This window comes from Agelaius tricolor, unplaced genomic scaffold (assembly GCF_023055355.1).
Source record: "Agelaius tricolor isolate 1412-34295 unplaced genomic scaffold, bAgeTri1.0.p SCAF_5, whole genome shotgun sequence".
In the NCBI taxonomy this organism is placed as follows: domain Eukaryota; kingdom Metazoa; phylum Chordata; class Aves; order Passeriformes; family Icteridae; genus Agelaius; species Agelaius tricolor.
Window position 1 is genome coordinate 9885414 of NW_027269265.1, and position 16044 is coordinate 9901457.

General features: G+C 41.5%; 1 protein-coding gene across 4 annotated transcripts in view; it reads right to left on the bottom strand.

Moving 5' to 3' along the window:
- KIF26A (kinesin family member 26A) overlaps positions 1–16044 on the bottom strand; it is a 96965-nt gene that overhangs the window by 39628 nt on the left and 41293 nt on the right. For all 4 annotated transcript variants that reach the window (XM_071426327.1, XM_071426326.1, XM_071426325.1 and 1 more), the window contains one exon: positions 7369–7526. In XM_071426327.1, coding sequence (XP_071282428.1) covers positions 7369–7526 — 158 coding nt within the window. The remainder of the gene's footprint in view (positions 1–7368; positions 7527–16044) is intronic.

A 16044-nucleotide genomic window follows, 5' to 3' on the forward strand; every position in this document is an offset into this window, starting at 1 on the left:
TTCAGGCTTATCTCCTAATTTATCCTCCTCACAGGCTAACGTGAAATAGGATATACCTAAAGCACACTCTCTTTGTTTGTGCTTAATTATAGGCAGTATTATGCTGCCACAGCAACTAGGAAAGCTTAAGCTGCCCTAAGTGATACAAGATACTGCACAAAGCCTCACACCCTGCCCCATCCCCTGTCCCCACAGCACACTGTGAGACCTGTGGGTCACATTTGCTCTCTGGGGACAGGGAGCAGCCACATTCCAGCAGCGTGGCAAGGCCAGCCCCTGTGACACCTGCTCCCTCTCCATCTGCACATCTTGCTCTCCCTGGCTCCATGCAGAGAGGAAAAGGGGGACAGGAGGGCATTGCCTCTCCAGCCCCACACATCCCCCTGCAGGGATCAGGCTGCTCCAGTCCTCCACTCTAAATCCAGAGTAAGGACTCATTAAGAAGGAAACATTAATTATGTATCTGGCTGCCCATGAAACAGCTGGATGCTCCACTTCATCTGCACATCTACAGCTCTCCCTCAAGCTGCAAATTTCTCAGCCACCATTCCTGAGCAGTGACCAAATGGTAGCAAGAGAAAGTGGGGCTTTTGGGGCATTTAACAAGGAAGGGATGGTGCACTGAGGGGCTGCTGGGCTGCATTAATGCCATCACATCCCTGAGGAGCCCTGCAGCTCCTACCATTCTGCTATGGCACTGTGAAATAGGGACAAACCATGCACAAGGTGTGAGTGAATCTGCCAGCAAAGCAGCCCTAATCAGGAAGGGTTTGTACCCCACTTTCTAAGGTCACTAGTTCAAATGAAATTTTCCCACATCACATCAACACAGGATTTCTTGGGCGGGGGTTATGTTTATTGAGGCAGCTTTAACAAGTGACTCTGCTTCTTCTCTTGACCCATGATTCATCAAGAATTTACTGTGGTTACCTGCAACTACAGCAGGGATTTCTGTTTCAGCCTCACAGACTAGCTTAACTACCACAGGTCAGCACAAAAATCTCTAACTCAGGATCCAATGAATCACAGATTTTCTTCACCTTTTGATGAACTACTACTTATTCATAACCCAGTTATTCATATTATCTGTCAAAGAGGTTTAATTTGTGCCAGCTCTGCACAAAGCCAGCATACCTGTACACCCCAGCAGGGTACTGAGCAGAAGTTTACAGCTATTAAATCCAGGGAATTGTGAACTACATTATGAGCTTAGAAGAAATATAATTCTTGCTTTTAACAGGACAGAGAATGACAGGCTGAAGTGATTTACCTAGAAACACCTTAAACATGACAACTTATTAAAAAAAAAATGTTCATCTTTTTTTTGCTTTTTTCCCCTGCATTAAATTCTGAAAGTACTGATAGTCATGGAATAATCAGGTTTAACAGGTTAGCAGTAATATATGCCTCAAATGTTCCTAATACATCATAATCTTCTTTCACAGAATTTGCATCACTGTCAAACTGAACTACTGATTTTCAGTTGATGCTTTTAACATGTTTCTATGGTTACTTTCCAAGGTCGCATCAGAGAAGCCTGAACAGCAGCTCAGAAAGACAAAAGGCATTTTGCATCTTTCACCATATTAAATAATTTATGAAAGTTAAGGCATCCTCAAGGAAAAAAAAATCATAAAAGAATAGGTTCTGAGGTTATTTTCTTTGCAACAGTTTGAAGCACAGCAAAATCAATATCTCTACAAAAGCTTTCAAGATGGGACTATTTGACTAATGTTCCATATGGTACAAAATGCTAAAGAACACATTCTAAGTTTAGATCTATAGGCAAAAGCCTACATGAACTGCACAAATGGACTTTAAAGCAAAATGTGGACATCTAATTTGCTGCCAGCAGCTTCATCTTTTAAATCAGGCACTGAGACATTGTCTCAGTATACTACATTTAAAAGATGCAAAAATAAAACTGAAAAAATGAAGTAAACCTAGTAATGACAAGCTTTATTATTTCCACCATTTCTTATTCAAAGCCACACAGATTTCATCTGTCCCCTAAATGTTACAAATTTTGACTATTATAATGAAAGCTTGTACATAAAATATCTGAATTCTCTGCCTACCACTACACTAGATCAGAGTTTATTGGAACTAATTGAAGTGTCTAAGGCTTGGAACAAAAACACATTAGTCATTTAGTGGTTGTGCTAATATTGCTGTGCCTTTCCTGCAGTTTCATTAGATACAAACTGCTTCAATACCCTAATCATATGCTCAGTCACAGCACAATCAGGACACTGAGTACTGACAAGCTGTCCCACCATGCCTAAAGCTGATAAGGTGTCTGCTCTATGAGTAACCTCAATTATTGACTGTATTTTATGGTCAATCTAATGACCAAATGCTTATCAGTGAACCATCAGGTGCCTGTAATAGGATAGTGACCCTTAGTTTATATGTACCATTACTGCTCATTAGTGAATAATTAGATTCTTTAATCCAAATTCACAGGCATTAAAATATGATGGAATATCCTGACTCCAGTAAAAGACAACTACGCTTATTTTAACTCTTCAGATGTTCAATTACATTACTCAGAGATTGTATATTTTGTTAAGAAAATCTGCTTTCAAAAAGCATATCATGTGCAATGTTTTATATCATGCCTAAATTGACACAGCTTTCCCAAACATGCAGGAGGATGACGAGAGAGGAAAGATAATGGGTGTGATTCACCACTGTGATTCTCTGATTTATTATCTTAAATGGTTCTAATTCTGCAAAGCCCAGCAACATCACAAATAATTTAGAAACCTGAAAACCAGTGAGTGCTATGTTTGGAAGATTAATTTTTCAAACCAAAGCAGGTGGATACAAGGGAAAGGAGTTGTAACTATACAGTTATTTTCCCACTTCAAAGGCAGCAGTTCCACAGCAGCAAATGCAACCCTGTCAGCAAACCAGTTTGAAAAGATCAACATCAAACAAGGTGAGAATTTTAGAAGAGGGACTTAATGCAGTTTGTCTTCTGCTCAGTGCTGCTCAGGGTTGCTAGGTTAGATACTTATTTTCTTCTAACCAGTTTTGATTCCTCCTCACTGTCCTGTCAATGCTCAAATCTTCCTTGCAGCCTGTGCACCGAGGGCAGGTAAAAACACCACAAACACCACACCCCAACCAGCAGCACAGCCACTGCTGCCACCACTGTCACCGGCCACCAGCACGGAAATGGCACGTTAATGGTGACAGCTTCGATTTATTGGGGGTCTGGATTCTTCTCCCAAGGGAGTGGTATTTTCTTTTTTGTCAGAGAGCCCATTAACCTCTTCCCAAGTGCATGCCCATTCTCCTCCTTGCTGCCCTTCTCCTGCCTGATCTTTTACACCATTTCCTGTCTTCCCCCCGCTGTTCGCGTGACAAGAAAACCCAACTTTGCTATAAAGCTTATTACAGCTTTATAACAAAATATGCCAATATTTACTTAGCTGCAAGCATAGCCCACAGAAGGGTCCTACAACTATCTCACATATTTTCCCTTAGTAATATAAAGTTTGTTCAGGTTCCTTATACAAAAAACCCACCTGGAAACAGGTGTAAAGTGTGGAGCACTAGGCAAGGCACAGTTCATGCCCCACCAAGGGACAAAGCCAGCTGCATTCTTCTTAAATCTGAAGAATGCAAGAATAAACTTTTTTTTTAAATGTAAGGGTGAACTGGGAGTCTCTTCACAGCCATCCATGAATATAAGCTGTGCTTTTTGCCCTGGCTTTCTCGTTCTGCCAGTGACCTACTGAGAAGCTCCATTTTCTGCTAAATCCTCTGGTAACACAACCACTGAGTAATGTCTGGCAATTTGCTTACGTGACACAGTCAGATGTTAATCAAAGCTTTCCTCCTTCTGTGACAGATCACAGTGAGGAAAAAAGCTTAAAACTGATTTAATTTCTTAATACGCTTCTGTCTGCTGTCTTTAATATTTGGCTTTGATTTCGAATACTTAGTGCTTCTCTGCATTTCTTGGTAATGAATAAAATACTTTTTTTTTAAAGCAGAACATAATTAAGCTTGAAGAAATTAAATATGACATTCAAATGAGAAAGAGCTTTGGATGAATATGTAGATTTGGGCTGCACACATGCTTAAAAAAATCAGTGCATTCCCTGCAAAGAATATCTTAAAGATACTCATTTTAACCATGAGGACCTCTTATGACCAGGTATCCTTTTTCTTGCATCTCTTAGCTATTGTTTTCCAGGTGAGGATATGAACTCTCTGTCCTGTCTTCGGAGTTTGTGACCTTACAAACACAAAACTGATTCTCATCAAGGAACAAACTGGAGTAAAAGAAAAAAGAACTAACCAAAAAAATCCAGCATGCATCTCCCTTCCCAGGCACAAACAGTCCACAAGCAAGAGTGTAAGGGTGTTATTTCAGCAAACAGAAACTCCAGTTTTAATGTGAAAAAGGCATTTATATGTGGCCAGGAAACCATGTCACAACCCAAAAACTAGATGTGCTAAGACCTGTACAAACACAGTGAATGCTGTTTTATGAAAAATAAGATTGGAATACTTTATTCATGTGGAAAAAAACCCCGTATCTAGTGTTGCTGGGGCCCAGGAAATCACAGATGCAGTTTCCACAAGCAGCCTATGAAGTCTTTGTCTTCCTAAGTATCTTACCCTGCACCCAAATACACTGAACATTAAAATATAGGCATATTTTTGCCTAGAGACTTTATTCCTAAGGCAAACCAGCCCTTTTAACAAGCCAAAGTTTCAACCACAGCTCCTCTTACAAAAGGAGGATGTAAACAGTTGAAGATCCTCAGAAGACTTAGTCAAAGAGAGGCCAATGATTTCCAAAAATTAAATATATGTGTGTCTGTGTGATTGTCAATATATTAACTGCATTTATTCCAGTAGAGAACAAGAACAAAATCTGCCAGGCTCTGCATAATGTGAGTAACACACTGGCCTTGCTGTGAAGTTCAGATTTCAAGTGGCTGAGGAGTTTCAGTACGGCAAAAAAAACCCAGCAAATACAATGAATGGGGACTACAGCATGACACTACAGCCATGACTCTTCTTTCATCTCCAGGTGCTTCTTGAGAGAGGATTAGCTGAACAGAGATGTAGGAGAGACAAGTGAATGCTGCTGCAAAAGCGTCAAGGCAGGGATGACCTTCTTCCTCAGCAAGTTCAAGGCTGGATGGTGCAAAGGGAAGGAGCCAGGAGTGGGAGGGTTGAAGCAAAGAAGCCTGAGAGCCCATTTACTGAACAAAACCCCCCAAAGTGGGATATCCTAGTATCTGTGGTTCCTGGATAAGGCATTTCTGCCAGTATCTGTGTCATCTCTCACTCATCCTTGAGGATTTCCACCTCTTCCTTTCCCCTCCTGCTGAGAGGGCTGCATGGCTTGAGGGTGGAGGACTCAGCATGGAGACTTTAATCCATTAAGGTCCCAATGGCAGAAGAGTCAAAAAAGAAGGAGCAATGGGAACGTCTCCTGAGGTTATTGCCAAAGCTGGGGGAGCAGCCTGGCCATGCCCTTGTACCCTTCTGAGAATCTGCTCAACCTATTTACAAGTGCCAGAGATCAATGATGGATCTCTCTCCCCCACAAAATCATTGTGAGATATTCTTTTTCTTGTGTTTCAACAACAACAGAATAAGAAACAAAAGTGCTTTGTGCACAAAAATTTCCATCAGCTCTGTCCATCAGTTAAAAAATTCAAGAGAATCAATTTTGAATATAGGAAACATGGGTAGGGAATAAGCAACGTACTAATGGGGTTTTAAAATGTTTTAGATAGCACAGAGCTGCTAAAGCTATAAAATTCTGATTCACTCAAGGCAAAGACAGATTCATGAGAAGCAATTAGGGCCTGATCCAACATACAATGATGTCATTTGCAGTCTTGCTGCTGACTTCAAGAATCTTTGAATTAAGTCAATGACACTCACTTCACAATAAAAACAGAACTGAGTTTTGCTGACCAGTGACAAAAGCATCACTGAGAGAAAATATTTTGGGTCTTCTTTTGTATTATTAGGCACTGATTTCTTTCTCTCAGTTTCAAGGAAGGTATTTTATTTTCTGGCTTCCCCAGTGAAAGGGAAAAATCTTTGCATTTCCTTATGACATACAAATTAACACTGAAATAAATCCAAAAGTAGATTAAGCTAAAATCATAGCCACAATATGAAATACAGTAACAAAAGCTGTGCTGCATCCCATTTAAATACTTTGGAAAGGATGCATCTGTCCTTGCTTAGGTAACTAAACAAGAAAAGAGATGTCTGAGCTTCTCCCTGTACCTTTCTTATCCATTCCCACTGATTATTTCAGATACCTGTCTTTGAATGAAACAAATCATCCTCTGCAGGCCACCATTCCTCTGTGTTGATTTAAACTCTCAGCACAGAGACAATCCCCTAACTTACACACAGTGCTCTTGGGGCAGTCATTTCCCAACCTCCAGTGTACAGACAGACTGTGACATTCAGGCATTTGACACTTCAAATCATTGTACCACGTTCTTTTAAAAAAGCAGAACTTGGAAAGTCAAGCTCTTTCTGAGGTTAGATTGCAACTTATAGTAAACATCATTTATTTAATGGTATAAAACATCTTAAATACCAATGAAAAGGAAACAATACAATTACCATTGTGATTACATTCTGCAAGGGATTCCCAGCGCATAAATTTTACTTTAGTGCCATTCACAGACATACGCTTTTCAATATTGTCTCAAAATATGTTCAGCTCAGAATCAAAAAAGGAGTTGGAATGCAAGTACAAAGCCCTGAGTTTTGTTGTTTTAAGTACCATCTGCTTGACAGTGTATTACATTTAATCAACATTGCTAATTACAACAAACATCCAAACAAAACTAACATATTTTTGTTATAAGACACCAGAACAGAAAAAAAAAAAAAAGATTGTTGTGGGCTATTGCTAAAAGAAGAATGTCAAACTGTTTTAACTGTTTCTACCAACCATGGAAAAACTTTTATTTGGACACATAGGCCATACTACTGCATAAAAATACCTTTTCTTAATCTAGATCTGAGAGAAAAAGACTTGTTACTTCAGCTTTTGCTCCAAGGAAACCTATAGAATAGCAGACTTGCGGTGAAGATGGCCATTAAGGACTGGACAAAGCCCAACAAAGGTTTCCCTGGGTTTTTGGTCAAGTGACTTTTTGGGTTTTGGTTCCAGGTCCCCAGAGAGAGAATCGGGGCGTCCCCATCCCATCCCTGCTCTCCGGCAGCAGTAGAAAGCCACAGCCATGAGCAGGGGACCAACTCCACCCCTCAGCAACCAGCACCTTGGCAAAGACTGAATAACATTTCCCAGCTGTCTGAAGACCCACGGGCAGTTATGGAAAGCAGGAAAAGAGGAACTACCTTATGAAGAAGGAAGCAGCAGCCGAGGTACCTGCCGAGACCCCGGCCGGAGCCACCGCGCTCTGGGGCGCTGCCGTGCCCACTGGGTCGGAGCCGGGCTGCCCTGGGCTGAGCTGAGCACTGGGAACATCTCGGCCACTTTCTGCTGCTGCTTCTCCCTGATGAAAATAAAAACATATGTACAGGTTAGTACACTTTAATCCATGGCCACGACAGGGAAAAATTCCACACAGCACTTCCAAAGCGACTCTTTGCAAGGGTGAAGGTGGAGATCAGCAGCAGGTGAGGAGTGATACAGGTGCACAAGTGTACTACAGGAGGTTCAGCAACAGAGAAAGTAAAAACCATGACCACAGAGGAGGAGCAGAAAAACACAGAGAACCTTTGTGAGGAGTAATGCACAGTTAAACAGTTTGACAGGCATGAAGAAATGGAAAACGATAAGCAGAACCCTTTTGTTTTACAGTGCTATTTGGGAGCTAGCAGAACTGTTTATCTGGTTCAGTTATGACTGTCAAGAATTATTTCTCAGTGGCACATCACCTACAAGACCTATCTGTTTAAGAGGAACTAACCAAACAGTCACACTTGTAATATGTTTCCACGTGAATAACCCCAAGAACTAAATAAAAGAAAATTGATTTTTTTTAGAAAAATATATACAGCCCTCTTTTTCAGTATTATTTTTCTTAGCAACACAAGTGTACAGCATTTTTCTCCTGCAAACCATTCCAGTGGAAGAACAGGAGAAACGGGAGATGCATCTTCTCCACCATAGAGGATTTGCAGTGTCTGAGACACAGTTTGGAAGGAGGTAATTGTTTTGAGATTTTGCCAAAATTTCAGACATCTGTATTGTGAAATTGTGTCAGGTTTATATCTTTATGTTTAGGCCTCCAACTCTTTCAAGTACTGAGTTCAATTAAGTCCTATCAGTCAAATGCTCATTGACAGTGCTGGGAAGGCTCCTTTTCGGAATAACCTGCTCTCTGTCTGCAAGTCCTGAAGATTTAATTAAAGATGACACCACAATAAATATTTGTCAAAAGAGTTAATTGCTTCATGTATGATAATATATGATGTTTCTGTCATCTGAAATACTACTTTGACATTTCCAGCTAATTAGCTAAAATAGATTCCAGGAAAGGAGACAGCCTTGTAATGAAGCGCAAGCACAATTAGGTACTTCCTAGGATGCTACCAAATTTTAAATTTTGAGCTGCCATAGATCATGTTTTACAACTATAGATATGCAGACATGGCAATAGGGCACTCCCAGTTACATACACACCCTCAATTTTCTCATACACTGACAATACAAATAGAGATTTTCTCATGAGAACTGAGGCAACCTGGTTATTAGGTACCAAGGAAAAAAACTTTGCCAACCAAGTAGTGCTCAACTGGTGCATGTCTGGAGTTTCATCTGGACTCATTCCTATAGGTTGAGTGCTGTATTGCCAGTTCCCAACAAAGTCAACAAGAAAAAAAGTGCACCCAGCTCTTTTGAAGGTCTGTTCTTTCAAGATTAGTACTATTATCAGTATTATGGAGTGGCTGAGTAATGCTTTAGCATAGAGTGCGACACAAAAAAAGTACTTTTATAGAGCTGACCAAAGACATCTGAGGCTGAGACACAAAATTCATTCATGCAGATTAACTTAATCCTAGTGAAGCTACTCGTGCTAGAAGCCAACCTGGAAACTTTGAACAGCCCTCTGCAAAATCCTTCACTTTGTAATACAGGAATCTCACAAGATCAGATTTCTCTGTGATGAAAACAGAAAGACCAAGCACTGCTAGAGATCAAGACAGGCACAAAAGAAATTATGCGGAAGGAAAAAGTATTTTAAAAAGGGAGTTTGTCTGTCCATCCTATCCATGATCTACTGGCAATGACAGCCAGGAACAGAGAAGCTTGGAAAAGGATCAGATCCACTCATGTGGTTAATTGCTTATAACTAAGTGATGGAGTAATGAACCTTGAGGGGGTCAATAAAGCAGGTATTTGATCATTAATGCACTGAAGCAACAAATGTGTGGTCTTGACCTGTACCAGTCACAGAAAGAATATGGCACGTGGAACAACATGCAGGTGGGTAAAATGCAGCGTGACATCTGAAATTCAGAGTTACGTGAACTGACACCAAGTGCTGACAGCAAGACGAGCTTATATGGATTCAGCAATTTACAAACTAAAAAAATCTACACCACAACCTCTGGAGGCAGCACATGGAGCCCAGAGAGTGGCACAGCAGGGACTGCCAAGCTCAGCAGCAGTGGCATGGTGGCCAGCAAGAGGAGGACCCAAACTGCAACCCCTGGCAGGATAACATCTGTGTCTGAAAAGTCAGGGAGACAACCATAACCCTCTGCCACAGAAGGTGCTGTCTCAGATTCAAAATTACAGGCTCAAGTCAAATTCCCAAGACAAATTTTTTCATTCACTTTGAACAGGGGCTATACTAGACAAGAGACCTTGATATAAAGAAAATTGGGTTCAAGTAACATTTTGAAAAAAAGACAGGAACAGCAACATGTTTCTAACCAATCACACTAACTAATGTAAAATCTAAATGATGGCATGATCTAAATCCAAATATGAAATCTTTAGAGTTAGCACAAAACTTCATTGCATTTTACAGCAAAGTGTAACAGACTTGTAGGAACTGACTGGAATCTGTTAATAGATCAATTCCTGTAAAAGCTATTCACATTTAAAAATATAAGCCATGTGTAACACACAATCCTTTTACACCACTTTTTATTTCTATGAGAAGTTAAAAGCTTACATTTCTAAGAGACTGATGATTGTGGACATATCAGGCATGTAACTTGAAATAGCCAAATCAAACCTGATATTTCAGATGGCAGATGGTTAATATGCTTTCCAAATCAATGTATCTAAGTTGGATAAATTGCTATTCCCACATTAAACACATTTGAAAACTCAAACTGTAATTTCTTTTTCTGTAAGTTTTATTCTCAGTTTTGTGTGAACATAAAAAGAGGATGAGGGGAAGCCAATAAGATGGCATTGATTCTTGTAAAGGAACAAGAAGTGAAGGTATACAAGATAAAATCATCAGGAGACTACTGCAGAAGACAACCCATTTAATATTTATGGTTTTCAACTACCCAATTAATATTAAACTCAGAGGTAACATCAGTTTTGCTGCAGGATGAGAAGCTGAAAAACATCAAAAGTTCTTCCAAGTTTAGGATTCGTTTCAAGGACTGTTTGCACCATCCAAAGGTGACAGGATTTTCCAGCACAGCCACATGCAGCTCTCCCTGAGAAGTTACATCTCTCAGGTGAGGAGGAAGGCTCAGGTATGAGGAAATTTGTCAGGTCCAGGTCATTTACCCTGAGGCAAGAAAACTAAAGGCAAGTAATGGGACCCTCCTGGGCCTGGACACTCCAGTGTGCCTCACCACAAAAAAAAGAAAGGAGCATTTTTTTTTTTAACTAAATGCACCTCCCTCATCTCAACAAATATTTTTCTGAGGACTGTGTGTGGAAAACAGAATTTTTTAGAGGAATTTGAGCAACTTTGGCTTTCCCAAGTATTCAAGTCAGCACAGAGAGAAGGCTCCAGACGGCAGCTGAGAGGGAACTGTGCTTCTCCATTTAATGAATTTTCATAAATCATTGATGATCAAATGCAGAAAGTACAACCTTGTCACTATAAAATGTTACTGACTGCACTGAATATTTAAAATGTCATAGGGCTCCACATCCAAGAGCGATGTTTGTTTCAATTTTCTAAGAAAATATTTGCTGGACAAAAGCCATTGGAAAAAACCAAAAACCCTTTGGAAAGATGCTAAACCTCAAGGGAAGGCTTTCCAAAACTGCTCTATAGGACCCCTTCCCTCTACTCTCTCCAAAGCCACATGAAAATTGGCACCAGTAAGAGCACAGCAAGGATGACATTTGAAAATGTCACACCAAGCATTTTGCACGTGCAGGAACGAGCAACGTCTTGGTGCTTCATGTCACTGCTGTGCCATGGACAGGAGGGCTTTGGGACCAGGTCCCAGCACCCATCCTGAGGACATGGGGGCAAGTCAGCCACATTGCATGCCCAGCTGGCAGCATCCACACACACAGCTGAAGCTGGCAGGGCCACAAGAAGCAGTTACAGCAGGAGTTGTTCCCAGCTGGGAGGGCCAAAGGCTGGGGGCAAGGGCAGGATAGATGGAGGTGACCTGACATGCTCAGGCTGTGGAGGTGGAAGTGTCCTGGGCAGAACAGGGCACCCCCTGTCCCATCCCTGATTCCCAGCACACGAGCTCACTGTTGTGACTAGATGGCAGGAAACATCTGCCCAGGCTTAAGCAAGTCAGACTAGTCCAAAATTACACTATAAAGAAGTTGGCCCTAAATGAAATTTCCAGATCCACAGGACTTTGTCTGGCCATTACCATCCAAAGGACAATTACAATTCTAACAAGCTCTTTACACATTTGAAGTGCAGAGCCAGAAACTAAGCCATACTGTTTCCAGTTTTCTGAATATTTCCATTCTCTGGACATTGACCTTTGTTCAGAGAATGTCCAGGAATCTAAAAAAGCCAAACGAGGTCTCTGAAATGCATGCAAAATATGTGTCTGGTGACAGGAAATAAAAACACAGGACTATAAAAACCTATAAAAATAGATCAGCCCCAGGATAATACTGTCATGGCTGAAGAAAACCAGAAGGTTGGATAGAGCTGCAAAAGAGTATTGAGAACAGAATCACTAATGAGGGAATGAAGAAAATTACAAGAGCCTCTATGAATCTGACACACATCTGTTGATCAGAATCACAACTGAATGTAATTTATTTTAATTCAAAAAATTGGTCCCATAATGAAAGCACTTAACAGGGTAGTGCAGGTGAAGCACTAAGTGCTCTGGGACAGCCTGAGTCTGTACTGGTGATTTTTTTCCCCCTAACTAATTTTTTCTAACTTTTTTTACCCCTTTCTGACTAGCAGGCAGACAGAGGATTTTTAGAATTTGCTCTAACTTCCTATTTTCCCCTTTCTGACTAGAACGTCACAGTCAATTAAACTGTAAAAACTGCTTCGTGCAACGATTTTGCAAAATATTAAACCTACTGTTTATATATGATAAAACAATAATTTTCCACCTAAATGATTCATGCAAAAAAAGGCTCTTATGACCTACTAGCACTGACTGGAACAAATGTGACGTAAATCTGGAGCTGGATAATGCTCACATTATAAACCCTTCTTTCCCATAAGCGTGGGCAAGTCCTGCATGCATCTCCTGTGAGAAAAGTCTCCTCCTGACTGACGAGCACCCCATAAAGTTAACAGGGCAGCATATGCCAGGCTGAACTGAAACGTGTTCTGGATAAACTTTTTACTGCCACTTGGCATTGTTTCTGCCAGGGCTCATTATAAAATAAGCAGGGCATTTTATAACTACAATACACTGCTGTAGTCATTTATAACCTGCAGCTGGGATGTGGTAACAGGAATGCCTAAACCTGTAGTTTCAGACTTTTATATGCATCTCGTGTTCAAAGTAAATCAACTGCAGAGCATGATGTCCCTTCTCTCAAAGAAGGTTTTTCAGCTACAAGAGTTGCTAATGCCTGGCTTATGATCAATCTCTGAAGATGAGGCAGAAGGAGAAAAATTATAGAGAAGTAGAATTAAATAGAAAGTGGAGGCCCATCTGCTGTCACAGACTGGAAAGTAATATAGGCAATCCAAAGGAAACCTCAGAGCACTTGCTTTTTGAAATAATTAAAGCAGGTTTAAGGTTTGGATCTTTACCACCAAAAATCAGTAGTAGTCTGTGCTCCATGCAGAAAGGACCTCAACCTTTTGGGCAGGGCACACACCCAGCTACATCCAGCATGGGCGTCCTTGGCAGTACCAGGATGGAGAATCAGCAGCTTCTCCCTTCTGACTAATGGCTTTTGATTTCAATCTGACCCAGATCTCTCCTAAACCATGCTACTTAGTCCTTGAAAAATGGATTAGGGTTCTGGGCAGGCCTCAATCTACAAAATGAAACTTAATTGTTTCTTTCCTTCCTTCAGATTGAAAATGTGGGCAATCCCTGCAGGCAGGGCTCTGGTAGTGCAAAGATGTCAGCAGGCAGTGACAGACCAATTCCTTCACATTGCAGCCATTCAGGATACCCATACCAAAGACACAGCAAGAAATGCTCTTTTTTCTTTCCCTTTTCACAGCAACCTGACCACCAGTCACATGAACAACATCCTCCTATCTGCACATGTAAACCCACTGCCTGCAAAGTCAGGAGGGCATGAAATGAGCTACCAACAAGGACATGGATCCTGCTGCATATTAACACTCTCAAATCAGGACCTTTCACGTGCAGTGCATTTAAAACAGCCAGGCTAGAGGGAACTGTTTCTTCTAATGCCTCTAGGCAAGCATCAGAAAGTGTTGCCCAGAGCCCTCCCTGTTGACTTCTATTACAATAGCTACAGCCTCCAAAGCCAAAAAATCTAGCTGTGTACTTCCCTGAGTATTGCTTCAAATGGACAGATATACAGTAAAAATCCCTGCTTTTTGTCAAAGGCTGATAAGAGCAAGCAAAAGAATTCATTAACAGGTTCATAATAATGCAAATTTCTGTCATTTTAGGATTGGGTTTCCTACAACAAGACAAATCCTTTTCCATTAGGACTGACTTCCATGGGCCAGATGTGTTTCTAACAGCCACTAAACACAGGAGACATGCAGAGCTTTGAAATGGGAGAACTTGTTTCACCTTCCTGACTCCACAACAGCATTTCTCAATGATCTGGGCAACTCAACAAAAATGTCACCATATCTTGATCACTCTCTATTCAGCAAAAGAAATTACCATGTTCCCAATTTCATTAAAATCACTGTATTGTTATAATGATTGACATACAATGTCACCAAATAAAGCAAAGGTGGACGGAGATTGTCATACATAATTTCTATCTCAATCACAGTTGAGCTGCTTATATTTTAGATGTAGCTGCTTTAAAAAGAACATCCCTTGGGATCAATTTGCCTGACAGCTACCACATGGAAGGCACCCACTGACTTGCAGCTCTCTTGAAGAGGTACAAGCCCTCATTATCTGAAGGGAAAACTGGCTCTTTATTACACCCATATTTAGAGACCAAGGCTCAGTTACAGGCAAGCTCATGAAGCAGCATTAAGTTTGCAAAGACAAGGACAGCTGTGACCATTGTTGAAGGACACCAAGGTCCCAAATTAGGGATAGAGCTGTGCAGATGACACTCTCCTTGTGGCTGTTTCTGCTGACCCCACTGTTTGCTCCCAGTGTTGGGGCCATGTAACCCAGACATGATTCACCATGACTAGAGTGAAATCTGCAAGCCTGCAGATGTCCCAGAGCTCTTTCAAGTAACAAAATGCCAATAAGGAATTCCAGAAGAAATTCCCAAGTGTGACTGTGCAAAGCAGCTGTCCCAGGAGGAGAGATAAAAGAGGCTGGGAGCCTTCTCTTGCTTGGAGAAGGGAAGATTGAGGACAGCCTGACTGAGGTTTACAAAGTCATGGAGGTACTGAATAAATGGAATGAAAGCAAATACTCTGTACTGGGGTAGTGAACCCATGGAACCTGCTGGCATACAGAAGGCTGTGGAGCTAGAGGGGGTTTCAGGGTCAGAGAGGGTTTGGATAAATTCCTGAACAGCAGGTCCCTGAACAGATCAGACAGGTATGTGTCCCTGTGAATTCTCCAGCTGGGCATGAGCAGACTGCAGAAAGCAGCCAGGCTCCACAGCTCTCCCTAAATACCATTTCCAGCTTCACTGCTGGAGACAGCCCTGGGCTAGACAGGTTGCAGCTGAGACCCAGCAGGATATTACTAATGTTCTTATCATTCCCATTCAATCTTTTCAAGAGAATCTTAGCATAACTAGCAACAGGAGGTTGTGCTATTCCCACATCCCCTATCAGTACTTCAGAGTCATAGGGAGAGGCTGACAGGCCTCAAGGGGATGTCCATACAGCTACCTTGCATTAACAACCTCAACCTAGACCTTTCTCAAGGCATCTCAAGGGCCACTCTCCCCTTCTTTATCCTTCCACTGCCACCTAAAACAGCCTTGTACAACTTCTTCACCTTGTACAACTTCATCACCTTCTTTTTTAAGAACCACAAGAGACAGTTCTGAATGGCAGATCCATTATCTAACAACACCAAAAACACAGCAACAGACTCATGCCTATAGCACCTTTCAAATTCTTCCTTTGCATAAGGTATCACAAAAGAACAAACTCATCCAGATTTGAAATAGAAGCAGCCATGCAAATTCAGAGGAGTTAACTCAGTTGTCTCTTTTCCAGGCTAACAGGCACAGCTTCCTCAGCCTTGTCTCTTAAGAGAGATGCTCCAGTCCCCTCACCATCTTCACAGCCCCTCCATGGGACCCTCTCCAGGAGCACTGTGTCTTTCTGGAACAGAGGAGCCCAGAACTGGACACAGCACTCCAGATGTGGTCTCACCCAGGGCTGAGCAGAGGTCACCCGCCTTGATCTGCTGGCAATGCTCCTCCTGATGCAGTCCTCAATACCATTGGCCTTCTTGTTCACAAGGGCAGTGCTGGCTCAGGGTTAGCTTGTTGTCTACCAGGACTCCCAGAGCTGTTTTCTGTAGGTCAGCCCCCAGTCTGTACTG